This window comes from Xenia sp. Carnegie-2017, unplaced genomic scaffold (genome assembly GCF_021976095.1).
Source record: "Xenia sp. Carnegie-2017 unplaced genomic scaffold, XeniaSp_v1 HiC_scaffold_21, whole genome shotgun sequence".
Taxonomy (NCBI): domain Eukaryota; kingdom Metazoa; phylum Cnidaria; class Anthozoa; order Malacalcyonacea; family Xeniidae; genus Xenia; species Xenia sp. Carnegie-2017.
In genome coordinates, this window is record NW_025813484.1 from 5,233,137 (window position 1) to 5,260,476 (window position 27,340).

The following is a 27,340-nucleotide window of genomic DNA, read 5'->3' on the forward strand; positions in this document are numbered from 1 at the left end:
TTTATGGAAGACTATTCACAAGAGTTTCGGCTATTTCTGTCAATTTTTAGTCAATTTATGGCTTTCCCAAGATGTGTTCCAAATGTCCACCATTTCGTTGCAAGCAAACTTGTACTCGTCTGGCAAAGTTTTGAATCAATTTTATACACTCCTCTTTCGGGATGGCTCTTATTTTTGAAGAACTTAAAACTGCCATCACAGCAAAAATAAGAGCTATTCCGAAAGAGGAGTGTATAAAAGTGATTCAAAACTTTGCCAGACGAGTACAGGTTTGCTTGCAACGAAATGGTGGACATTTGGAACACATCTTGGGAAAGCCATAAATTGACTAAAATTGACAGAAACTCTTGTGAATAGTCTTCCATAAACTGAATGATGTGTGGTTGTAATTTGAAATAAATAGCTTTTTAACTAAAGCCATAATTGAAATTTTCATGGGTACGAATTAAGTCTAAAGGCCCGAAGTCACATACATTATGACCCCTTAAACTATCTTGTCAGCCTTGCTAACTGTAAGAGTTAGACTAATCTATGAATCAGAGATAACATATTAAATTCTAACTGATAAAATCAACTTAATACACCTCGATACATTCAAACAAACGCATAAATTACCCTAACTTTTCCACGATCTGCAATAAATTGAGAACTTCTTTTGAGAGAACAGCTAAATTTTGAAAATAAGACGTTTCAATACATATTGAACTCAGATGGAAAATTACATTTAATAAAACTTTAACCTTTGTTAAACATATTGAGGACTGCGCCGCGTTCTTCCTCCAATTCTTCTTTCATATAATGGTCGATTAACTTGGCGGCCATGATATTTTCTTAATGAACTGAACCAGCGAACGGACTGGACAGTGGACCGGGTTGGCCAAACTGGACCCAGTGACTGAACTATCTCGAGGGGGAGGGCGAGGGCGAGGGAGAGTGGAGAAAATTTTTTGACGTGTAATCCATGATGTAATCTAAACATTCTGCTGTCTTATAAAATTATCAAGTTGTTAATTGGTTGTGACAAAGCCGATTGCAAATTTTTTTGTGTTGACACGCAAAGCATTGGCTATTTTTGAAATGAGTTCAACTTGAGAAACGTATTCATACCTCGTATTTCTTGATTTAGGACGTACTCAGTGTGCAGTACATGGTGCAGTACCATTGAATTAAAAAAACATGGAACTCTTACTGTAACAGGGACGCAAGAACCGAAGGCTGAGGGGCGAGGCTGAAGCCTCCCTCCCCACTTATTGCAATGGTAAAAGAAAAAAGATATTTAGACTGAGTTAAAGTTGTTTAGAGCTGTCTTTTAAGACATTATGGTATAAATGAAGACTTAGCCCCTGCAATTCATATGTTGCTCCGTCGTCCTTGTGTAAGAACCAATACTTATACCCAGACACGTAAGATTACAAGCGTGTGTAGTTCAATCAATTTTCCCTTCGCAAGAGAATCTCGAAACACTACACACGCGTGTCTCGGTGTAATGTTGCGTGTGTCGGTGTAAGATTTGGCTTCATTTATTTGCTTCTTCAGATAGCGTTCCATGTATTTTAGTTCAATGTACAGTACCACTCGCACTGGCCATTTTCGAAATAACTTTTACAACAGTTCCCAAACCTCTGGATCCCTTAAGTCTTACAGAACTCAATGGACAGGTAACATGATCGTAGTTGTTCATGTAAAAGTCTATAATAATAACTTGAGTATTTCTTTATAACAGTGATTTACAGGACAGAGTAATTTCTGTTTTCCTAACTTTGTTAATTTATAATCACGTTGAAAAAGAAATCGTTTGAATCAAGAATCTCTGCATCTTTTCGGTGGTTATACCGATTAACATTGCAATCTGACATACCCAACTGACTTACCGCTGGCACCAGTCAGTTGAATAGCACAGTTAGAGACACGTGGGAGTGACTAGCAACGCTGCTTAATTAAACTGTGGAATTTATAGCCATTTATTCGCTCAGCTACAAAAGATGTATGACCATGGCAACACCGCTGGAGTTTGCAGCAGTCATGCCAGTTTCTTATTGCGTGTGATTCTTATCGCAGCTAGAAATATGTTGTCACTTATGACACCTATTTCATCTATGTTGTTGTATTCAATGGCACAACGTGTTTCCTTCATGCACAGTAAATTTTTATTTGCCAGAACTATCTTCTTTGTTCCCGTGTCGTCGGGGTCGATAACACAACTTTGTCACAAATGATGGAGTGGTTTCATGATTCTCATTCCAATCGTTAAAATGGTGGCTTTGAAACTTGAAAGTGTGCATGCAAGCATATTTTACAAAATTCCTCATACACAAGACAGCGTCTCCAGTATTGACGTTTCAACGAGTAATTTTTTCATTTCTATTTGTAGCTATTAATTTTTTTTAGTAAAAAATTATTATATCAGTGAACGTTTGACTGCATTATATATAATCCTGATATCGGATCACGCATCTTTTCTATAAAAGTTATTTCCCACGTTTGCAAATATGTTTTGGAAGCAAGATTTTTCTGTAGAGTACTAAATTAAAAAAAAATACTTCAAACTTCAAAATTTCTTGTCAGAAATACGTTTCATAAAAATATGCATCTTATTTTTAACACATTCTTGTCTTTAGGACTGTTGTTTGTCAGACGCTTACTCTTGAAATAAAAAAAACTTTTTTTAGCAGGAGCAAATAACTTTTTCCTTGTTACATTAACGTTAGAAACTTGTATAGGTAATATAATACCTTGAGATGTTTTTCGACTGTGATTAGTTGACTGAAGTGTAGCTCACTGTGAAATTGTGTAATTGCACTGCAGAAAAGCAATAATTGCACTGTAGATACTGTAACCTGCTTGGCTGAAGAACAGTGAAAGCCAAACGAACTTATTTCAATTAAAAAAAAACTTGGCAGCAGTTGTAAATAAGCGAAGTAAAGAAGATTTTCACAATTGCAATCGTTTTAAAATTAAGAATTACAAAAGAATAAAAAACAGTAAGTAACTACTGTTTTTTTACAAGTATTGCCACACTGCAATTACACATTTTACTGTGCAATTACAGATAAACTGCACTGTATTCAACCAATCACTGCTGAGAAGCACATTGTTATAATTGCAAGTTTTTCTTCAAAGGTTTAACCAACTCTCTCGTCAATCGTGCAATGCTGTATATTTTCGAGAACAACATCCAGGACGAGTCTGTAAAAAAAGAACTTTTGGGGCTGGTGGAAACGAAGAATGTGATGGGATTGTCGGATGATTCAAGATTGAAGCGCACATTAATCAGTGAAATCAACTATTGTCATGACGGCATTATCATTGAGAATGGCCTTCAAATGTTGGAAAAGAAATTTGGGATAAAATGTGTTGAATCGTTTCACTCAGTATTTTTAAATTGTTCTATCTTAGGGCGAGCATCAAAAGCATACTAATAGCCAATTCATAAATAATTGTGCCTAATCCACAGTGGCGTAATTGGGTGTCCAGGTGTCAAGTGACGGGGGCCCCAAAAAATTATAGGCCCCAAACAAAAAATACCATATAAATTTATTAAATAAACAAAGCACATTTATAGGACATCAACAATTACAACTTTGCAATTTTAGTATATAGTCAATGAAACAGAAACATAAATTTGTTGAGGAATCTTTACAATACTCTCAACAAAATAACATGCAGGGTATATTCGTGCACGAAAAAATATCGAGTAAGATGTGAATTATAACAGAAAACACCTTAACTTTTGCATCTGCTCTGTTGACTTATTTTTCATCAAATTTTCTAAAATTTCCATAGCTACTTTTTAATAAAGGACGCGCGAAATGAAAATTGTTTTTAACATTATATGTCTCTAATGCTTTCACAAACCATTTAAAATACAGTTTCGGCTGCCCTTGTGTTTTTTAGCTTGAATTTCTTTTTTTTATAGTTTCTAATTGTGCTGTGGATGCTAAAGTACTCATTCTAGCATAAAAATATGAGATTTTAACTAAAACTATTATATACTAAACATTTAAAATTGGCTAATTTTCTACCCCCACTCTCTATATAACTATACACGAAAAATTGCCTTATTTTTAACATAAGTCATAAGTAGAAGAAAGATAAATAAATGTGTACGATCGTTCAACCTATTTTGTACTGGAACATAACGGGGCTACCAATAGCTATATGACGGAGGAGCCCAAGTGGTTGTATTACGCCACTGCTAATCCAAATCATTGCTTATAAAATACTTACTTCATCGTATATGATGAATAAGCGTAGTTTCTAAAAACTTGATTTTTCTTTATTGTAGCTGAATTTATTGGTAATGGATACAACCTTGTCACAGACGACTTTGCTTTAGCTCAGGTTTTAAAGTTATCTCTCGTTGATAGTAAAAAATTTGGTTTAAGAATTCCTAAATTTGCACAAATATTGAAGGAAAATGAAACTGTAGACAAGGAAATGCATTTACAACGGAATGAAAGTTGCATTAAATCGCGCCTTTCAGCCCTGGGGCTAAATGTGAACATGGCACCAAGTATATTAACGATGGCTCCAGAATTTGATGTAAACTACAGCATGAAGCGTCAGGAAAATGACTCAAGATCTTCAACCAATACAAAGATATTAAAAGAAGTAAGAATCGCAAAGATAAGTGTTGATGAATTTGATTCGAAAAAAATTGCTTTTGCTGATGAGTTTCGGTCAGCTGTGGAAAAACTTCCAAGTGGAAATATCGAAAACAAGAAAGTGATGAAGGAGTTCATAAATTTTTTCAATAGATTTGGTCAGTTTGTCGTCACGTCTGCATATGTTGGGGGATCAGTTGAATGTGATAGTCATAATGACATCATAGAATTGTTAAACCGAGATGAAAATAATGTTGGTAGTAGTATTGGTGCATACATGGCGAGATTTTTTGCTAAACAACAAACATCAGTGAATACAGAAAGCAACGGAGTCTTGAAAATTACATCCTCTCAATGGAGAGGTGGGCGTGTAGACTTACAGTAATGATTCTTCAAAAGCAAATTCGCGAGCGGAGAGAGAGAAACTGGAGCAAGGAAAAGTGTCTTCTTTTGACACAAGGGATCAAGCAAGTGAAAATAATCAACCGAGTTCTGGAGGATTTATTAAAATGGTCCAACTCATGGAATACATTTTATCAATAATTAGTAGTCCTTTTCGACATGCATGGGCAACCTTCAAACAAAAAAATTGAAGCATCACTATTGCACTTTCACCTTTTAATCTACTTTGTCTATTCACGTATAGTATATACCATTATAAACAACTTGTATTTAAATATTTAATTCATTCTGCAAAAAAGGCAATGAAGACAGCATAAGTATGCCGAAACATGTATGAAATAAAACTTTTTAGAAAAATTTTCGTTGATTTTAAATGTCTAATATAACTTTACACATCAACATAATTTTCGAAACTTTATTATAAGTAAACGCATGCTTTCAGGGATATCAGTGATTAAATGTTCCACAAACCGAAGACATTTAATAAACCTTCCTCTCTTTGCGGGACGTGCAATTACTAATATCCCTTAATTAAAGTATGCGTTTACTCATAAGAAGCCATCCAAAACTTTTGGTGGGGACCAAAAAACTTGTGAAGTAAAGGGTAGAGGTCAATACCTTTAATAGATTTTTTGTTATTTTACCCGGATTGCATTTTGCTACTACTGGTTTGACTCAAAATATCATCATTTGCTTTTTTGTGACACATCTCATGGTGACAAATAATCACGTCCAACTGTCCAAGACACCTCTCTGACAAAATTGACAACAATTTTAGCGATTACAATTGTTGGAATGTTATTAAACAAAAAGAATGATAGCACAACGCTATAAACAACAACTACAAACAATAACGACCTTATCTAACAACATTTGAGAAATTAACCTTCCACTCCTCTTCCTTGTAAACGAAACAAGTCTACTCAAAAGCAGAGAGCCTTATACGCTACAAGTCCCGGGCTTGTGACCGCTATACCGGTTATAACGGTATAGCCGTTACCGGTTACGTACGTATTCTAAAAGCTCACTCACACGCACATTCAATGAGTGGGGCTTCAAAGTCACTTCATAATTACTCAAAGAAAATAATTTCACTCAATTGATTGTTTGATTTGAAATATCAAAGAGAAAATTTTGCCATAGATGGAGAAATAACTTTGCCAATGATTACACAGAGCGTGATTTTTACGTCGCACTCAATGAGTGTGAGTATGAGTGAGTTTTTTGAATACAGGTATAACATGTTAATATCTAACTGATCTCATGATCTTTTCTAAATATATTATTATATGTTTCTGTTTATGAGTGAACTGGGCAGTGGATTTGGACGACCAGGACCATCTCTGGAGATGGGTAGAGAAATAGTTTTTTTGACATGTAATGTCAACATTTTTGCGAATTTTTTGTCTTTACGAGCCATGGCTATGTGTTCAATTTGAGACATCTATGTTGTTGCATTCAATAGCACGGCGTGTTTCCTACAGCACAGTAAACGTTTATGTTCCAATATTATCTTCTTTGTTCCCGTATCGTCGTGGTCGACAAAACAACTTTCTCGCAATTGGTGGTTTGGTTTTATGATTTTCATTCGAACAGTTAAGACAGCTAGCCTTTATTATTAATTTGTAACGATGTACGTCACAGATTATTTGTCTCAAACTACACGTTTCCTTCTTTCGATTGTTTTTATTTTGTTCAGCATTCCAGAGGCATGCACACATTCAATACATGTTTTCTACAAATTCCATTTCTCGTTAATCATAATAGCAAGCTCATTTTTAAACACACCAATCCGCTAAAGTCAAATATAAATCTCACATGCTACAGATTCAGATAGCAGCAGCAAAACAAAACATTCCATCTATTGTGGTCATTAAAATGGTGGCTTTGAAAGTGTGCATGCAAACATATTTTGCAAAAGGCCTCGTACGCAAGGGAGCGTATTAGGAGTTAATGACATTTTTCAGCTTTAATGTTTTTGGTCATCATTTATTGATACAATAAAAACGTTAATGAATATGTTTTCGAATTTTGTTTCACAATGTTGACAATCACTATATAGAATGTATAACAACAAATGATTCTATATTGAATGCACACAGGCCTTGTTATTTTAATGACATGCAAATACTAGCTATATTTAGTTTAACTTTACACTGAGTGCTCTTATTTTGCCACGTATATAAATGTGCATTGTTTGATCTCTTCGATCGCTCTTCAAATCAATATTTGCTTTAAGATTCAGGTAACATTGCTTAACGTGTTGTAATATTTTAAAGTAATATAGTTTGTTATTTTATATTTACGTGAGCATTCAATGCTGACATGTTGAATTATAATTCCTATTGCCAGGATTACTGGCTAATTTTAAAGTAAACACAACCACAGCTTTACTAGTTTTTTTAATCATTTATACTTTTTACACTTCATTAAAAGAAAAAGTATTGTCGAAGCTGAAAAAGTTTTAGAAATACTATACGCATTTTTGTGCATGTTTAAAAATAAAGTTCGAGTTGATGTATTAGGCAGAACAGTATAACAATTGTTGCAGAGGGATAGTAGCCGGTTGCGCTACAATTTTCCACAAGACAAAAAAATTACTTTGTCGAAAATGTAATGTTACGCTTTAATAGTCTTTCACGCTTTCTACTAGTGTTTCCTCTAGAGATACAGTAGACATAATTGCTGACGCTGGTGACGTATCGCTGGCGCCATTTCGCTGTCTTCTGATTTAAGTACTTACAAATTAAAATTCATTGCGAATCTTTTTTTCTTGAAATTTGCACTTCTTGCTTATATTTATTAAAATATTCAACGCCAACGTTTTCTTGATCATTGAACAATGGTCATTGCTCACCAACTCACTAAGCAGTTAAGCTGCTCCGTAACTTCTCTCCATGTATAATCAATAATTTTTGTCAAATTTAAAGCTCATTTACTCCTGTACGACGAAAACTGATATTTTTATTCGAAACAAAACAATTGAGAATATCCAATCGTCAGATGTACTCACGTGAGACCGCTTTCTTTATGTAATTTATTGAGATATTAGAACTATTTATTCTTCTGCATGTATTTATTATTTACGAATTGAAAAACTGTGTTATACTTTCTTCATCTTTTTTTATCACGAGCCCTGGTCTATAGTTTGTTTTGTGTTCAAAGCATTTTACATCAAATGATTGTCATGATGCTGACTGCCAAGCAAAGCTAAAATACGTATTTTCATTTTATGTGAAGTCAAAACGACCATGTTGGTAGATTATTTCAAAGCCTGCTTCAAACGTTCAACAGAGCATGTACGACGTGTAGTATTTTAAATGATTGTTTAAATGCACGTTTTAAGAATCATGAAAAACAAAAGTTATCTTTTGACTCGTTTCTTTTTAATTTTTTTGTTTTGTCTAACCTGACGCAGTGGTGAAAAAATGAAATTTCGATGAGAGGTGAAAAAATGAGATTTTTCAACCGGCTCGCATTTGCTCATTTTCTTCCACATGCTTCAAACAATATGATACTCGATAGATAAAGAGCTGGTCTTTAATGACGATGAAATAATATTGTCGTTTATTCAGTAATTTATACACATCAGCATGTTGAAGTTGGATTACCTATTTTTGAAACATACAATGACAGGGTGTATCAAAAAAGGAGATCTTTTGAAATCAACAAATTTTTATAATTTCAATACCTTTCACTACACTAGGTTCACGGGTGGGTAAAGTATTGTCAGTTACAACTGCTACGCAAATATATATTACGTATCTTTGTCACATGCACAAAAGTTTTTGGCTACGAGGATTTTAATATAACTTCAAAAAGCAAAATCTTCACACTAATGCACCTTTGGGAGAAGGTCTTCTTCTGTAAAAAAGAGACCTTCTCACAATCACATTAGGATAAGGGATTTTTTAATACATACGAATAATCTCAATTTTGTTAGGTTTTGACAAAAAAATGGGCATTGCTGAATCTTCCAAGTTAAAGCCCTTACCATCATCTGATGATGAATTTAAAGCTGAATATGACTCTTTTAAGAATTTTGATGAAACTTCAGAACCAATTCCACGAGCGATACTATATCATTTTTTATTGTCAAGCACAAAAATCCAACGCCATTTTAAATCTGCAATGATAATGCTTCTTGGAAGTAGTGGATCTGGTAAATCATCAACAATAAATCATTTATTGGACACTGGAGATAGAATTCTTGCTGCTGAGACAAGTAATTACGATTCAGCTACGAAAAAAACTTCTGAGTATATCATTACTTTTGACGAACCAAAGTATGAAGTGAGTGATTTAACCTTGAGAATTATTGACACATCTGGCTTCAATAATGGTGATAGTGTTGAACAAGATGCATGGAATTTTCTATCTATAAAAAAATATTTGGAAACACATCCCGAATTTTCTTCGAAAACAAAGATTTATCCAAATCTTGTGTTCATAGTTGATAAAGCCAATAATAATAGAATCAAAGGAATCAATAGCTCACTTTCAAAATCTTTGAGATGTATCAAGATGTTGAATATTGTTGACATCAGTCATCCAAATCTTGTTGTGATCTTAACACATGCTTGTTCTGTTGGCCACGCAAACCCGAAAAAATGGCAAGAGACGATGCAAGAAAAGAAAGAACTTGTCTCTGATATTGTTTTTGAAACTTTAGGTGTCATGGCGCCGGTTGTATTGATAGAAAATGATCCTAATAATGAACACGAACTTGAAAGGGATGGAGATTTCACAATTCTTCCTAACGGTGAAAGACAACCTCTGAATTTATACAATTCTTGCATTAGCCTACTAGAAAAAAGCAGAGATGGCAAGGAAAAGAGATAAATTTGGACACATGTTGTTGAATGCTGCGTTTCATCAAAAGAAAAAAGCTCTCAGGAATGGTCATGAATTTAAAAGAAAACAGTCATTAGAAGCGGAAACAAAATTGTTCAATGAGTTTATTCAAGCTACTAATAAAGGTAAGCTTGCTAAATATCATTTCGCTCTTTTGCAATTATTATTTTTAACAAATTTTTGAACGCGACATTTTTCTTCGAAGTAGCTACCATACACAGGAAACTTATTTTTAGAAAATATACACGTATGCAAAAATTAAAGCGTGCATCTTGTTATATAGCATCTTATAAAGCTGCTTTCGTTTTTAATATAAAGTATTTCAATTCATAAAATAATAAAAATATTCTACGGCAATGCATAAGCGATTAAATATCTTTCGCCTTTTTAATTATACTTAATTAGCTACACATAGACACTAGAATTAAAGTTAACATTTGTTCGGCAATCATTGTTCAAAGGGATTACCAACTTACTTGCCAAGCGTGCGAAGGAATATGTTTCCGAGAATAACATTCAGGATGAATCTGTAAAAAAAGAACTTTTTGGGCTGGTGGAAACTATGAATGCAATGGGATTGTCGGATGATTCAAGATTTAAGCACACAACAATCAGTGAAATCGACTATCAGTATGACGGCATTATCACTGAGAATGGCCTTCAAATGTTGGAAACGAAATTTGGGGTAAAATGTGCTGAATCGTTTCAAGAAGGTATTTTTAATTTGTTCTCACTTAATGGCTAACATCAAAAGTATATTAAGAGTTAATCATAAATAATTATGGCTAATCCAATTCATATGATTAATAACTTGATTGTTAATATGAATAAACGTAATTTCTAAAAACTTGATGTTTCTTTATTTTAGCTGAATTAATTGGTCAGGGATACAACCTTGTCACAGACGATTTTGTTTCAGCTCAGGTTTTGAAACTATCCCTCGTTGATATTAAAGAATATGGCATTAGAATTCCTGAATTTGCTCAAGTTTTGAAGTCAAATGAAACTGTAGTAAGCGAAATACACCTACAGAGGAAAAATTCCAATGAATCGCTCCTTTCAGCCTTGGGGCTAAATGTAAACAAGGCTCCAGAGTTTGATGCAAACCACAGCATGGGGCGTCAGAAAAACGACTCGGGATCTTCGACGCAAAAGATGTTAAAAGAAGTAAGAATGGCAAAGATAAGTGTTGATTACGTGAAAATCACTTTTACTGATGAGTTTCTGTCTGCTGTGGAAAATCTTCCAAGTGAAAATATCGAGGACGAGAATGTGATGAAGGAGTTCAAGGACTTTTTCAATAGATTTGGTCAGTTTCTTGTCACCTCTGTTTATGTTGGGGGATCAGTTGATTATGATACTCATGATGAAGAAAGTGTTGACGGAGGGATTTGTGCATCTCTTCTATGTAGGTCTATCCTCAGTTATAAACGCAAAGCAACTCAATGGAAAGGTGGGCGCTCTGACCTACATGTCGATGGTACGTTGCATTCCAATGAAAGATTTCGGGAAAGGAAAATGTCTATTCCTAGATATCCAGCGTTTTTAGCAAATAAGTTAACAATGGAGCCGATTTCTACTTTAATTGGCATGATTGACACAAAAAAGGGGAACCTTTCCCATGGAGCTTTGCAAGAATATTTTCAAAATCAAGATCTAAATCTTGCCCGTGATGATGAATCAAAAACAAAATTGCAAGTGGAAATAAAGCAGTTAAAACAAAAAAAAGAAAAACCCAACAGTAGAGGCGGGTCTATTAAACAACCTGATACTACTGATTGGTGGAAAATGTTTGATGGCTGTGTAGCTAAAAAGAATTAGACCATGCGCATTACAATTAACACAGGCAAAAACGATAGCTAGTTGTCAGCAAGTTTGGCTAGATGCATTATTTTTTCTTCAATTTTTCTTTATGATTTTTGCATTGTTTTTTACACAAGTATCGACGTTAACAAATAAACTTATAATTGCATGACCTTGCGACGACTGACATTATTTATGGTTGTATAAAAAGAACTATTCTGTTTTGATGGAAATACCAGCTTTCTCGAATCGATGCCATACTTCTTTAATATCAGGTATTTTTAGCAGTATCGCTACCAAAGATCGATTCCGTGAAAGCAATTAATTAGACTCATTCAAATTTTGCAATGCTATACCCAAAACGGGCATTTATCATAAGTTTTCTTAAAGCCCATATAAGTAACATAATGACGTGCCAGAATAGCCTATGCAATAACTAATTCCAGTTCGTTAATACTTAATTTTTTGACGCATACAACTTACAAGTTTAATTACATGAAATTATGACATGCGCAATTGCACGTGTCATAGAGATAAGTATAAAAAATTGACTTTATCTTTGAATATAGCTATGAATATCCCCGCAATTAGCGTTCTAGTTTCGTCCTAGCGTCACAATTGTTATCTATTCTATCATTGATACCACTTACTCTTATTTTACGGAAAATAAAACCCTTTTGTGATTTTGGAAACGGTAATAGTAAAATAAATCACCTACAGATTATGGACAATCTCAAATTGATTTAATTATTGAAAAAAGTGAAACGAACTGGATTGCTTAGAATGTATTAACATAATTACCACATTTTCACCGAAAAAAGGCCGTGAAAAAAAAACTTCAAATGATGTCTTCAAGATATATTTGGCTCCAAACATTCAAAAATATAGCTAAGTTTTTGAAATCATGGCGAGAAAGAGTACGGAAGTCAATTGATCACTATAAATTACTATATAATTATGTTGTATCAATCTGCATCAAAGTAAAAATTCACCTGGAGAAATACATTCCATATCAAGAAGAAGTTAAGAAGTCAAAACTACAAGAATCAATGACTTTGGCAGACGAAAATGTCCAAAGGACCGTTTGAAGATATCCATGCTGTTCTTTAAGGTCCTTTACTTTCACGAGCCAGTTGCATGAAGGCTGAATAGCGCTATCGATCGGATAGCTATATTTTTTCGGAACGTTTCAATAATTTCTACGATTTGAACTGGAAAATCAATGAAATAAACTATTGGCTATAAAATTAAAAAAGTTTCATTGTTGTAAAGAAAAAAACCTACTTTTTTAACAATCTTGAAAAATTTACTATCCATTGGGTAACGCTATCCAGGCTTCGTGCAACTTGTCCCAGTTGAGTAACTTTTTGCAGGGGCGTCGTGGGGTAGACACTTCAGGGGGGGCCGACCATAACTTTTTTCCGATACAAGGTGATATATTTCAATAGTATGTATGTATTATATGGCAAGCGTCACTTGCGGCCAAATGGTACAATTTGCTTGGCTCAGAAGCATTTTTGCCGGTCCATTATTTTTCGTAATGGACCATGGGCTAAAACGCGTAATTTTACAGTCAAATGTAATTAAGTTTCGTAAAGCAAACTGCAAAAACACAAGAAAAACGAGACGGAAACCATTTACGAATGTGAGTCGAAGGAAAAAGACTTGAAAAACAGTTTAACTATCCAGACGATACAATTTGAAACGATTTATTTTTTACTTCAAGGACGAGAAAGAAAGCAAGCTTCGTTTCAGGTCAAATAATGCCATGTAATAAACCTTTTAATAACCTCACTTGCTCGGTTATTAAAGGCTTAGTTATAGATTTTGAGGAATTTCGCAAAACGTTGTTTACCTCTGTCTTGTTTTGTAACACTCTATCACTTCCGTAAAACTTCGTTGTGCGAGTTTTATAAACATTTACTGCAAAACAGTACTCACCTTTGCGTTTTTGTTTGCATTCTTTTGTTCTTTATAAATTTCATGAATTGTGTGGACAAAAATCCTACAGTAGTCTGTGACCTTGTGAAGATGAATGTCCAAAATGGCAAAAATGTGTATAAGAGTAAAGTGTGCTTAGTCACTAAATTATCAAAAGCATACCTTCTTTGTCGAGGAGTTCGTTGGTTACAAGCCGACAAAGCAACAAGGACAGCAGTTGTGTTCCCTTGGATCTTTTATCTGTTTCTTGATTAGTCAGATAGAGTCTGAAATTGAACAACAATTCAAACATTTCACATTGCACTATAGCCATCAATACACCTAAAAGAAAGTTGGGAAATTCTCTTACCCAAATAAATGATAGAAACATACATGATGTAAATGATGATTGAAAAAATCGAAAAGTAATTCGTGCAGCCTTAAAACACAGCACATTACATTTAATTTTACATTCGTTAGAGGAAAAAATGAGAATTCAACTGACAAGCTTGTTTTGTTCCTGATAGTTTGAGTGGTTGAATCACATAATAAAATGAATTGCACAACAATTTTTCTTTTCAACCCTTTCAAAACATTAATAACTATGAAGTTATTGTTTGCTATAAAAGGAAATCAATTTATTCTGTATAGTAATTGACCTTTATCAATAGAATGCCTCAATAAATCATGTGATTACAATCATTTTCATACAAAGCAAGACTTCATGATATGATATTTATTTTCCAACTACAGTTATCAACAATAATAAATGTCTTAGATGCATGTCTAGTTAATGGTATTATTAACCAGATAAATGATAAAATAATCATGCAAATCTACCAGATCACATGTGTCAAGTGCAAGTCACTAAATCAGCAAAATTGTGAGAAGATAAACTTATACAAAATGGACCATTTAGTTATGTTCTGGTATGTCACCAGTGATAAATAGTTCTAGCACTTTACAACTTTCTCTAAGCTTAAAATTTTCTGGGAACGTAACAAAATTGCAATTACTTAAGTCTTAAGGCTCAAAGTCATATATTATATGACCCATGACACTATCTTGTCAGCGTTGTTAACTGTAAGAGTTAGACTAATCTATGAATCAGAGATAACTTATTAAATTCTAACTGATAAAACTAACTTATTAAAACCTCGATACATTCAAACAAACGCATAAATTATCCTAACTTTTGAACGATCTGCAATAAATTAACTTCTTTTGAAAGAACAGCTAGAATTTGAAAATAGGACGTTTCAATGCATATTGAACTCTGATGGAAAATTACATTTAATAAAACTTTAACCTTTGTTAAACATATTGAGGACTGCGCCGCGTTCTTCCTCCAATTCTTCTTTCATATAATGGTCGATTAACTTGTCGGCCCTGATATTTTCTAAATTCTAATAAACTGATCCAGTGAACGGAATGGACAGTGGACCAGGATGGCCAAACTGGACACAGTGACTGAACCATCTTGAGGGTGGGGGGAGGGCGAGGGGAGATTGGAGAAAATTTTTTGACGTGTAATCCATGATGTAATCTAAACATTTCCGCTGTCATATAAAATTATCAAGTTGTTAATTGGTTGTGACAAAGCCGATTGCAATTTTTTTGTGTTGACACGCAAAGCATTGGCTATTTTTGAAATGAGTTCAACTTGAGAAACGTATTCATACCTCGTACTTCTCGATTTAGGACGTACGCAGTGTGCAGTACATGGTGCAGTACCATTGAATAAAAAAAACATGGAACGCTTCCTGTAACAGGGACGTCAGAACCGTCAGGGGCGAGGCTGAAGCCCCCCTCTCCACTTTTTGCAATGGTAAAAGAAAAGAGATATTTAGACTGAGTTAAAGTATTGTTTAGAACTGTCTTTTAAGACATTATGGTAGAAATGAAGACTTAGCCCCCGCAATTCATATGTTGTTCCGCTGTCCATGTGTAAAAACCAAATCTTAGACCCAGACACGTGACATTACAAGCGTGTGTAGTTCAATCAATTTTCCCTTCGCAAGAGAATCTCGAAACACTACACACGCGTGTCTCGGTGTAATGTTGCGTGTGTCGGTGTAAGATTTGGCTTCAATTATTTGCTTCTTCAGATAGCATTCCATGTATTTTAGTTCAATGTACAGTACCACTCACACTGGCTATTTTCGAAATAGATTGTACAACAGTTCCCAGACCTCTGGATGCCTTAAGTCTTACAGAGCTCAATGGACAGTAACATGATCGTAGTTGTTCATGTAAATGCCTATAATGATAATTTGAGTATTTCTTTATAACAGTGATTTACAAGACAGAGTAATTTCTCTTTCCTTATCTTTGTTAATTTATAATCACGTTAAAAATGAAATCGTTTGAATCATAAAGCTGCATCTTTTGTGTGGTTATACCGATTAACATTGCAATCTGACATACCCAACTGACTTACCGCTGGCACCAATCAGTTGAATAGCACAGTTAGAGACGCGTGGGAGTGACTAGCAACGCTGTTTAATTAAACTCTGGAATTTATAGCCATTTATTGCTCAGTTTCCAAAGAATGTATGACCATGGTAACACTGCTGGAGTTTGCAACAGTGATGCCAGTTTCTTATTGCGTGTGATTCTTATCGCAGCTAGAAATATGATGTCACTTACGACATCTATTTCATCTATGTTGTTGTACTCAATGGCACAACGTGTTTCCTGCTTGCTCGATAAATTTTTGTTTGCCAGAACTATCTTCTTTGTTCCCATGTCGTCGAGGTCGATAACACAACTTTGTCACATAGGAAGGAGTGGTTTCATGATTCTCATTCCAATCGTTAAAATGGTGGCTTTGAAACTTGAAAGTGTGCATGCAAGCATATTTTACAAAATTCCTCATACACAAGACAGCGTCTTCAGTATTGACGTTTCAACGAGCAATTTTGAAAAACATCTAATTATTTAGAATAAATGATATTATTTTAGTTCCAATCTCTTTTGCTATCATGTGACGATACAGTTAAAAACATTAATGCATATGATTTCAAATTTTGTTTCACAATGTTGATATTCACAATGTAGAATATATAATGAGTGATTCTATATTGAATGAGCACAGGTTTTGTTATTTTAATGACATGAAAACAATTTTGCCACGTATAGAAGTGCATTTTCAGATTTCTGATTTTATTGCTTTTCAAGTCAAAATTTGCCATAAAATTCAAGTAACATTTTTAGCATGTTGTAACGTTTTAATATATTTCGCTATTTTGTATTTATGTGAGCATTTAATGCAAGCATGTTTAATCACCCGTTGCTACAATTACTGTATAATTTTGAAGGAAGCCACAACCAGAGCTTTTCTAGATTCTTTAATCATTTATTTTTTTTATACTTCGTCAACAGAAAAGTATCGTCGAAGCTTCAAAAAGACAATACGTTTTTCGTGCATGTTTAACGATAAAGCATCATATTGCTGTGTGCTAAATGCTTATGTCTACTAACTGGTTCCTATTTCTATAATTTGTTCTATTGCGTGCCAAGAATTTTCATGTTTCATCGCATTAAATTGAACGCTCTGTTTGACTACAGAAATCCCTCAAAGACTTTCTTTCTTAGTATTCAACGCTGTAACATAATTTTGAATTTTTATATTGCATGAATTGAGTTCTCTCCAAAGCGAACATCATGATAAATTTCAATTTGAGGAAAATTGCTGCAGTTAATGTTCTAACAGCACGTCGTATATCGCATCCAATGGTATATCGTGTGTATAAAATTTGTAGTGGTATTGAGCTTTAATTTCTGAAAATGAATGTATATAAAATATGTTTAATAAGGAGTGAGTGACGGGCCAGGTCAACAAGTTTCGTCGATTGCAGTCGTCAAAAAAATCATTTGTAGATTCTATTTAAACTGAAAAAATGCCAAATCTCAACTATAGAAAATCAAAGATACATATTAATTGTCATAATGATTATTGATATGCTTGGAATGTCTATTTTGTAAATACAATAGGTCCGCGGTGTAGAACAACAACGTTCAACACAGATATTTAAACGAGTTGTATTTTTGTTAGGTTTTGATAAAGAAATGGACAGTATCAACTCTTCTCAATTAAAGCCTTTACCATCATCTTTGAATGAAATAGTGGCAGAAATAAATGAGATCCCTAATATGGGTGATGAAAATTCAGAAGAAAATCCCAGAGCTAAACTTCTTTATTTCTTACTTTCAAGTCAGAATATTCAACGCCATTCTCAATTTGCTATAATATTGCTTGTTGGAAGTACTGGATGTGGTAAATCATCAACAATAAATCATTTACTGGACACCAGAGATGGATTCCCAGTTGCTGAGACAAGCAATTATGAATCATCTACGAGAAAAACATCTGAGTATATCATTACTTTTGACGAACCAAAGTATGAAGTGAGTGATTTAACCATGAGAGTTATTGACACCCCTGGCTTCAATGATGATGATGGTGTTAAACAAGATGCATGTAATTTTCTATCTATAAAAAAGTATTTGGAAACACATCCCAAATTTTCTTCGAAAACAGAGATTTATCCAAATCTTGTGTTCATAGTTGATAAAGCCAATAATAATAGAATCAAAGGAATCAATAGCTCACTTTCATAATCCTTGAGATGTATCAAGATGTTGAATATTGTTGACATCAGTCATCCAAATCTTGTTGTGATTTTGACACATGCTTGCGCTATTGGTTACAAGAACGTGAAAAAATGGCAAGAGACGATGCGAGAAAAGAAAAAACTTGTGTCCGACATTGTTTTTGACAATTTAGGTGTCATTGCACCAGTTGTATTGATGGAAAATGATCCTAATGATGAGCACGAACTTAAAAAGGATGGAGATTTCAGAATCCTTCCAAGCCACGAGAAACAACCTTTGAATTTATACAAAGCTTGCCTTAGCTTACTCAAAAAAAGGAAAGATGGAAACCATATCACAGATAAATTTGGACATATGGTGTTGAATGCTGCATTTACACGAAAGAAAAAGGAAAAACCAACAAAAGGTCATGAAGTTAAAGCGAAAGTTGCAAATGAAGAGGAATTATCAGATGAGGAAAAGAAACTTGTAAAAGATTTTACTGAAGCTGGTAAAGGTGGTAGGATTTGTAGTTTTTTTTACATTTCTTTTTGTAGCTATTATTTATTTTTAATAAAAAATTCCCAAATTTGCAAATTTGTTTCAGAAGCAAGATTTTTCTGTAGAGTACTAAATAAAAAAATACTTCAAACTTCAAAATTTCTTATCAAGAATACGTTTCATTAAAATATGCATCTTATTTTTAACACATTCTTGTCTTTAGGACTGTTGTTTGTCAGAGGTTTACTCTTGAAATAAAAAACACTTTTTTAGCAAGATTAAATAACTTGTTACTTGTTACATTAACGTTAGAAACTTGTATAGGCAATAAAATACCTTGAGATGTTTTTCGACTGTGATTAGTCGACTGAAGTGCAGCTCACTGTGAAATTGTATACTTGCGCTGCAGAAAAGCTGTAATTGCACTGTAAATACTATAACCTGCTTGGCTGAAGAACAGTAAAAGCCAAACAAATTTATTTCAATTAAAAAACATGGCAGCAGTCGTAAATAAGCGAAGTAAACAAGATTTTCATAATTGCAATCGTTTTAAATTCAAGAATTACAAAAGAATACAAAACAGCAAGTAGCTACTGTTTTTTTACAAGTATTGCCACACTGCAATTACACATTTTTACAGTGCAATTACAGATAAACTGCACTGTACTCAACCATTCACTGCTGAGAAGCACATTGTTATAATTGCAAGTTTTTTTCAAAGGTTCAACCAACTCACTTGTCAAGCGTGCAAAGCAGTATATTTCCGAGAACAACATCCAGGACGAGTCTGCAAAAAAGGAACTTTTTGGGCTGGTGGAAACTATGAATGCGATGGGATTGTCGGATGATTCAATATTGAAGCGCACAACAATCTTTGAAATCAACTGTCGTTATGACGACATTATCACCGAACATGGCCTTCAAATGTTGGAGAAGAAATTTAACATAAAATGTGCTGAGTCGTTTTATTCGGGTATTTCGATATTTTTCTATCTTATGGCGAGCATTAAAAGCATAATAATAGTCAATTCATAAACAATTGTTGCTAATCCACAGTGGCGTAGTTGGGCGTCCAGGTGTCAAGTGACGAGGCCCCCCAAAAATTAAGGGCCCCAAACAAGAAATACCATATAAATTTATTAAATAAACAAAGCACATTTATAGGATATCGACAACTACTACTTTGTAATTTTAGTTTATTGTCAATGAAATAGAAACATACATTTGTTGAGGAATCTTTACAATACTCTCAACAAAATAACATGCAGGGTATATTCGTGCACAAAAAAGAGCGCGTTAGCTGTGAATGAAAACAGAAAACACTTTAATTATACATTTGCTCTGTTGACTTATTTTTGATCAAATTTTCTTTAATTTCTATAGCTATTTTGCAATAAAAATTTTTTTTAACATTAATATGTCTCTAATGCTTTCACAAACCATTTAAAACGCAGTTTTTAATGCTCTTTTTTTTTTAGCTTGAATTTCTTTTTTTTAGTTTCTAATTGTGTTGTGGCTGCTAAAGTACTCATTCTAGCATAAAAATAGAAGATTTTTGCTAAAATTATAGTATACTAAACATTTAAAATTGGCTACTTTTTTATCCCGACTCTCTAATTAACTATGCACGAAAAATTGCCTTATGTTAACAGAAGCCATAAATAGAGGTAATATAAATAAATGTGTACGATCATTAAACCTATTTTCTATTGGAACATAACGGGGCTACCAATAGCTATGTGACGGAGGAGCCCAAGTGATGGTATTACGCCACTGCTAATCCAAATCATTGCTTATAAAATACTTACTTCATCGTATATAATGAATAAGCGTAGTTTCTAAAAACTTGATTTTTCTTTATTGTAGCTGAATTTATTGGTAATGGATACAACCTTGTCACAGACGACTTTGTTTCAGCTCAGGTTTTAAAATTATCTCTCGTTGATAATAAACAATTTGGCTTGAGAATTCCTAAATTTGCACAAATATTGAATATAAATAAAACTGTTGAGAGCGAAATACATTTACAACGGAATAAAAGTTCCATTAAATCGCGCCTTTCAGCCTTGGGGCTAAATGTGAACATGGCACCAAGTATATTAACGATGGCTCAAGAATTTGATGCAAACTACAGCATGAAGCGTCAGGAAAATGACTCAAGATCTTCAACCAATACAAAGATATTAAAAGAAGTAAGAATCGCAAAGATAACTGTTGAAATTGATTCGAAAAAAATTGCTTTTGCTGATGACTTTCGGTCTGCAGTGGAAAAACTTCCATATGGAAATATCGAAAACGAGAAAGTGATGAAGGAGTTCATAAATTTTTTCAATAAATTTGGTCAGTTTGTCGTCACGTCTGCATATGTTGGGGGATCAGTTGAATGTGATAATTATAATGACATCATAGAGTTGTCAAACCGAGATGAAAATAATGTTGGCGGTTGTGTTGGTGCATACATTGTGGGACAAACATCAGTAAATACAGAAAGCAACAAAGTCTTAAAAATTCCAGCCTCTCAATGGAGAGGTGGGTGTGTAGACTTGCAAGTTAAAGAAAAATTCCACGAATGGAAAAGATCTGTTTCTAATGATCCAGTGTTTTTAAAACATAAATTAACATTGCAGCATATTTATACGTTAGTTGGAATGATTGATAAAAAGAAAGGAAATCTTACCAAACAAGCTTTCGAAAAAATGTTTCAGATTAGTACTTCAAGTCTTTACAGTAATGATTCTTCAAAAGCAAATTCGCGAATGGAGAGAAAGAAACTGGAGCAAGAAGAAGTATGTTCTTCTAACACAAGGCTAGGTGAAGTTGAAGAACCGACATCTAAAGGATCGAGGAAAACGCTCGACTACATCAAATACATTTTATCAAAAATTGGTGATGCTTTTCATCATGCATTGGCTAGATTGAAGAAATAAGTCAACCTTCAAATAAAAAATTTGAAGCATCACTATTGCACTTTCACAGTTTAAATCTTTTTTGTCTATTTGCGTTCAGTATATACCATTGTAAACTACCTGTATTAAATATTTAATTCATTCTGCAAAAAAGGCAATGAAGATAGCATAAGTATGCCGAAACGTGTATGCAATAAAACTTTCGTTGATTTTAAATGTCTAATATAACTTTACACATAAACATAATTTTCGAAACTTTATTATAAGTAAACGCATGCTTTCAGGGATATCAGTGATTAAATGTTCCACAAACCGAGGACACTTAATAAACCTTCCTCCCTTTGCGAGACGTTTAATTACTAATATCCCTTAACAAAAGCATGGGTTTACTCATAGAAACCATCCAAAACTCAAGGTCAAAGAACCAAATAACTTGTGAAGTAAAGGTTAGAGGTAGATACCTTTACTAGATTTTTTATTTTACGCGAATTATATTTTGCTACTGCTGGTTTGACTCAAAATATCATCATTTGCTTTTTTTTGACACATCTCATGATAAAGTAAATGGTTTGAACCCGGGAGTATCGTTATATGTTTGTAAATGATGATCGTCCAGGTTAATAAAGTCCTGAGAAGGACTGTTTTTGTTGTTGTTGACTGACGTTTCGACAACCTTAGCGGTAGTCATCTTCAGAGTCAAATGAGGAGTAAACGTCAACAACAACAAAAACAGTCCTTCTCAGGACTTTATTAACCTGGACGATCATCATTTACAAACATATAACATCTCATGATGACAAATAATCACGTCCAACTGTCCAAGACAGCTCTCTGACAAAATTGGCAACAATTTTAGCGATTACAATTGTATTGCTATTTTTGGGCGGACAACTCGTGTTAATTGTTGTTACTTTTTTCTTGAAATATTTGCAAAAGATTATTTTTGCAACGATTCTACATGTGTTGATTGTGTTGAAAATGATTAATCGAACGCTTGACAACTGATTGCAAAATATTTAATTGTATTTCCTGTTCCAAATTTGACAAATTGAAAGGTGATACGATACTTATTATGTATCACCACAAATAATATTTGTATTTTGTAGTATTTTGTGCAAGCTTCGAACGCTTTAAATATATTCATTTGCTTTTTATGTTTCCTTTAAATTCACCAACAATGTTCTGCGATGAGAGTGAACTAAGCTATTACAAACCATGCTAATATGTATTCACCTTGCACTTAATACCGTTTGCACGAACAAGACATAATTTTAATTGATCTTTATCAAACGAATGTCAAAGAAAATCAAATTATTACGTTTATTTTCATATAAAGCAAGATTTCATGATATGATATTCATTTTCCCAACAATTTAAAACTTGTCAACGCTGATAAATATCTTTCAATTTGTTACAGAGACGAATGTGAACAGATTGTGTTACTGGTAATATTACCATGCTTTCAGATAACGATCAAATAATCTTGAATATTTATCACATCACATCGCATGTATCATATGTAAGACACCAAATTGTTAGAAAATTCACTATACAGCATGAGCCAATTAATCATATTCCGAAATGTCACACCAGTGATATATGGTTCTAATAGTGCGTTCAGACTAAGTGCCTTGGCACGGTGCTCAGGCACGGGCACCATAGTCAACAGAACATTTTGATGATCCCCGAGTGGAAGTGCTCGGGTCTGGGCACCACCAACACACGGTGCTCGAGCACGTGCACCAATGTAAAGGATGACACACAAGTAACGTGTACAGCAAGGCACGTACTCAGCACATGGTTTTAAAACTTGTTTACAATGAAAAATATCAAATTATAAATAGACGAAGCTAGTGGGTACTACGTAGTGTGAACGGCCTGCAGATTTGTGACCGAACCACGGTATCGTACTCCGGCACACAGTCTGAGCGCGTTATAAGTTTCTAACACGTTAAATCTTCGCTATTTTTGGTTTACAAGCTACGTCATGGCCGCCATGTTGGACGATCTTAACAAATAATTTTCATTATTTACGATGCAAATGTCATGCAACGTATGGCGAAGATTTCACTGTTCTCTAACTCCCAGGGGCATGGTTGCACACCACCTTTTCTTAAAAATTTAAGTAAACGAAACAGAATCGCTATGAGAATGAGACTAACGTCTTAAAAAGGGCAAACTGCAAAGTCAGATCATTATCAACCCTAAAACTATCTTGTTAGCTTTGCTTACAGTAAGCCAAGTTACCGGTTACGCACGTATTCTAAAAGCTCACTCACACCCACATTCAATGAGTGGGGCCTCAAAATAACGTCATAATTAATCAATGACCATAATTTCACTTAACTAATTGTTTGATTTGAAATATCAAGAAGAAAATTTTGCCATAGATGGAGAAATAACTTTGCTAATGATTACAGAGTGTGGTTTTTATCTTGCACTCAGTGAGTGTGAGTGAGTTTTTTGAATACGGGTAAAACATGTTAATATCTAACTGGTAAAATCAACCTTAAAAAAATCGATCGTGACAAAGGAACGCATAAATTAGCCGAACCATTTACATTAGCCGAACCATTTACATTAGCCGAACCATTTACATTAGCCGAACCATTTACATTAGCCGAACCATTGTAGTCTGCGTATCGTGATGGAGTACGTATGGGTCGGCTGTATCGGGATGTTTGATGAGGTGCTGATGACTTGTCGGGATTAGGTTTTGACAGCGTTTGCAGGTCATCATAGTTGGTCTTGACTTTGAATGGTTCTTTTGTTGGTAGGAGGTGACGCCTGTTCCTACGGACCATGTGCCCCTTTTCATTCATGACGAGGTATGCTCTAGGTTCCTTACACTTCTTGACTATTTGTCCGGTTTGTGCCCAGCTGTTGTCGTTGTTAGTTCGAATTCGGCCAGTGGTGCCCGGCTCAATATTTGATAGGTCTCGGGCATGATAATCATACGCTGCCTTGACGTAAGAGTTGGAGGGAGTGACATTGATTGTTTGACCTTTTGCTGCGGAAAGTCTTGTGCGTGGGTTCCTGTGATACATTTTGTAGGCGGGGGAACTGCCATCATTTGCGGGTGTTGTATTCAATATTAGTAGTGAGTGAAATGGATCATTCTTAGCTTCCTGGGCTTTCTTCATTGTTTGCTTGACTGTTTGGATAGATCGTTCAACGAGACCATTTGATTGAGGGAAGTGAGGACTTGTTTTGTCATGTCGAATGTCCCATTCTCGAGCAAATTGTTTAAAGGATGAGGCACTGTATTGAGGGCCATTATCGCTGACAACAATTTGTGATATTCCATGTCGGCTGAAGATCTTATTTATGGCACGTACAACTGAAGGAGAATCCACTGGCCTTGGTATGTGAGCTACCTCGATAAATTTTGAGTGATAATCAGTAACTATGACGTAGTCTCGGTTGTAGAGTGTAAAAAATTTTGTGCCAACTTTTACCCAAGGTTGGTCTGGGACTTGATGTGGGATCAATGTCTCCCTTTGATGTCGATTACGATGATTGATGCATGTGGCACATTGAGATACGAGGACAGCTAACTCGTGGTTCATCCCTGGCCAATACACGGCATGAAGGGCCCGGTTTTTGCATTTTTCGATTTCTTGATGCCCTTGATGTATAATCTCTCGGATTTCACGAGGCATCGAGGTAGGTATGATATTTTGCTGTCCTTTTAGAAGGACATCGTTGTTGTACACAATTTCATGACGTTGGTTATAGAATGGTTTTACAGTGTTGTTAATTTCGTCTTTGGATGGCCAACCATTGATTGTGTACTGCTTTAAGATCTGTAGATCTGGATCGACCCGCGTTTCACGTTGCAACTGTGAAAGTCTTGATTCGCTAATTGGAAGTGTATTGATGACCGAGTGGACGTGATGAGCCATTTCCTTCGGATCGATCTCTGGTTTACTGTTAAGAGATGCTCGACTGAGCGCATCAGCAACTTTCATGGTTTTACCAGGTGCATATTCAAACGTGAAGTCGTATTTTTGCAAGCAAAGAAAAAATCGTTGTATTCGTGGGGGACATTGCACAATTCTTTTAGAGAAAACTGCTTTTAATGGTTGGTGATCATTTTGAACCACAAATGCACGACCATAAAGGTGGAATTCGTGGAATCTTTCATATCCAAAAACGACGGACAGGGTTTCGCGCTCTATTTGTGCATAGTTTTGTTCAGACTTATCTAACGCTCTGGAGGCAAATGCAACGGGATGCTAGGTGCTGTTTATACACTGCTCTAGCATTGCACCTAGACCAACTGAACTGGAGTCTGTTCGCATGCGAATTGGGAGGTTTGGGTCATAAAATTGCAGAACCGGTACAGAAGATATGTGGCGCTTGAGTTTCTCAAAAGAGTCAAGCTGAGGCTTTTGCATGACAAATTCGGTACATTCTTTAAGAGGGCTCTGAGTGGTGCTGTTTCGTCTGACAAGTTAGGAATAAATTTTCCCAGATAGTTCACCATGCCCATAAATCGCTGGAGCTGAACTTTTGTAGTTGGAATCGGCATTCGAGTGATTGCCTCATCTTTTTGGGGGTCCGGCTTTACTCCATCTGCTAACATGACATGACCAAGAAATGTTAATTCAGTTGCACCAAAGATGCGTTTTGACTGGTTCAATTTCAGTCCACTTTCTTTGATCTGAGCAAGGACTTTCTGTAAGCGCTGATGATGGATTTCTTTAGTTTCCCCCTAAACAATTATATCATCCTGAGAGTTGGCACAACCTTCGCAGCCAGCAATGATGTTGGAGATTTCAAATTGGGTAATCTCACTAGCTGAGTGAATCCCATATAGCATTCTCTTAAACCTGTATCGCCCGAACGCTGTGCCAAAGGTAAGGAGGTCAGAGGTTGAATCCTCTACTGCTATCTGCCAATATCCATTACTTGCATCGAGTTTACTGAAGACGTTGGCGCAACTCATTTGAGATACTATTTCTTCTGTGGTGGGTAATCGATAATGCTGGCGTTTTATAGCTTGATTTAAGGGACGGGGATCAAGGCAAATGCGTAATTTTCCATCGGGCTTTTCGACGACAACCAAAGCATTTACCCAGTCTGTAGATTTTTCGACTTTTTCAATTATACCCAGTTGTTCCATGTGGTCCAGTTCATTCTTCAGTCGAGCTTTTAGGGCAAAAGGTACCTTACGAGGGGGCACTACCTCGGGTGAGGCACTTTCCTTTAATTCCATGTGGTATGTTGACTTTAGGGTGCCAATCTCTCCAAAGCAGTCTTGATAATCATCAAGAATGGTGTTTGAACTAAATGATTTCTAAGTATTGGATTCTGTTACCTTGTAGACTCGTTTGATCAAACTTAGACGTTCTGATGTAGCCAATCCTATGATGGGTGTAGTATCGGAGTCCACTATGATGAATAAGAGTTGGTACTTCTGTCCTTTATGATTCACGGGAATGATGCATTTGCCATGGACAGGTATTGGAGGACCATTGTATGCAGACAGTTTATTTGTTATGCTTTTTATTGTTGGACGAGGCTTTAATTTTTTGTAAATATTTTTGAGTAAGACATTTACATGGGCTCCTGTATCGATTTTACACATAATATCACAGGACCCAGCATGGAAAGTGACTGACCAGTGTCCTGTCGCAACATCACTGCTTACTGTGTTGACCTGTAGATCATCCTGGTGACGTGGGAAGACATCAGACTTGGTGACAATAATACTGTCTAGTAGAAAGTCATTGTCATCAGAGGAATCAA

General features: G+C 35.0%; 3 protein-coding genes across 3 annotated transcripts in view; 1 reads left to right on the forward strand and 2 right to left on the reverse strand.

Moving 5' to 3' along the window:
* Nucleotides 1–13,859, reverse strand: part of LOC124444168 (MMS19 nucleotide excision repair protein homolog) — an 88,648-nt gene extending 74,789 nt beyond the window's left edge. Inside the window, exon 1 of the mRNA XM_046994748.1 lies at nucleotides 13,767–13,859. The gene's annotated coding sequence lies outside the window, so the exon portion shown is untranslated. The remainder of the gene's footprint in view (nucleotides 1–13,766) is intronic.
* A 4,140-nt stretch (nucleotides 13,860–17,999) lies between these two features.
* Nucleotides 18,000–21,802, forward strand: LOC124444171. Its single transcript, XM_046994755.1, has 3 exons — nucleotides 18,000–18,699; nucleotides 19,402–19,653; nucleotides 20,547–21,802. Exons 1-3 carry the CDS (start codon nucleotides 18,225–18,227, stop codon nucleotides 21,605–21,607), a joined length of 1,788 nt encoding a protein of 595 aa, XP_046850711.1. The 5' UTR covers nucleotides 18,000–18,224; the 3' UTR covers nucleotides 21,608–21,802.
* Nucleotides 21,803–26,303: 4,501 nt separating this feature from the next.
* LOC124444585 (uncharacterized protein K02A2.6-like) lies at nucleotides 26,304–26,807 on the reverse strand. The gene has a single exon (XM_046995196.1). The coding sequence runs from the start codon at nucleotides 26,805–26,807 to the stop codon at nucleotides 26,304–26,306; it is 504 nt and encodes a 167-aa protein (XP_046851152.1).
* Between the last annotated feature and the right edge of the window lie 533 nt (nucleotides 26,808–27,340).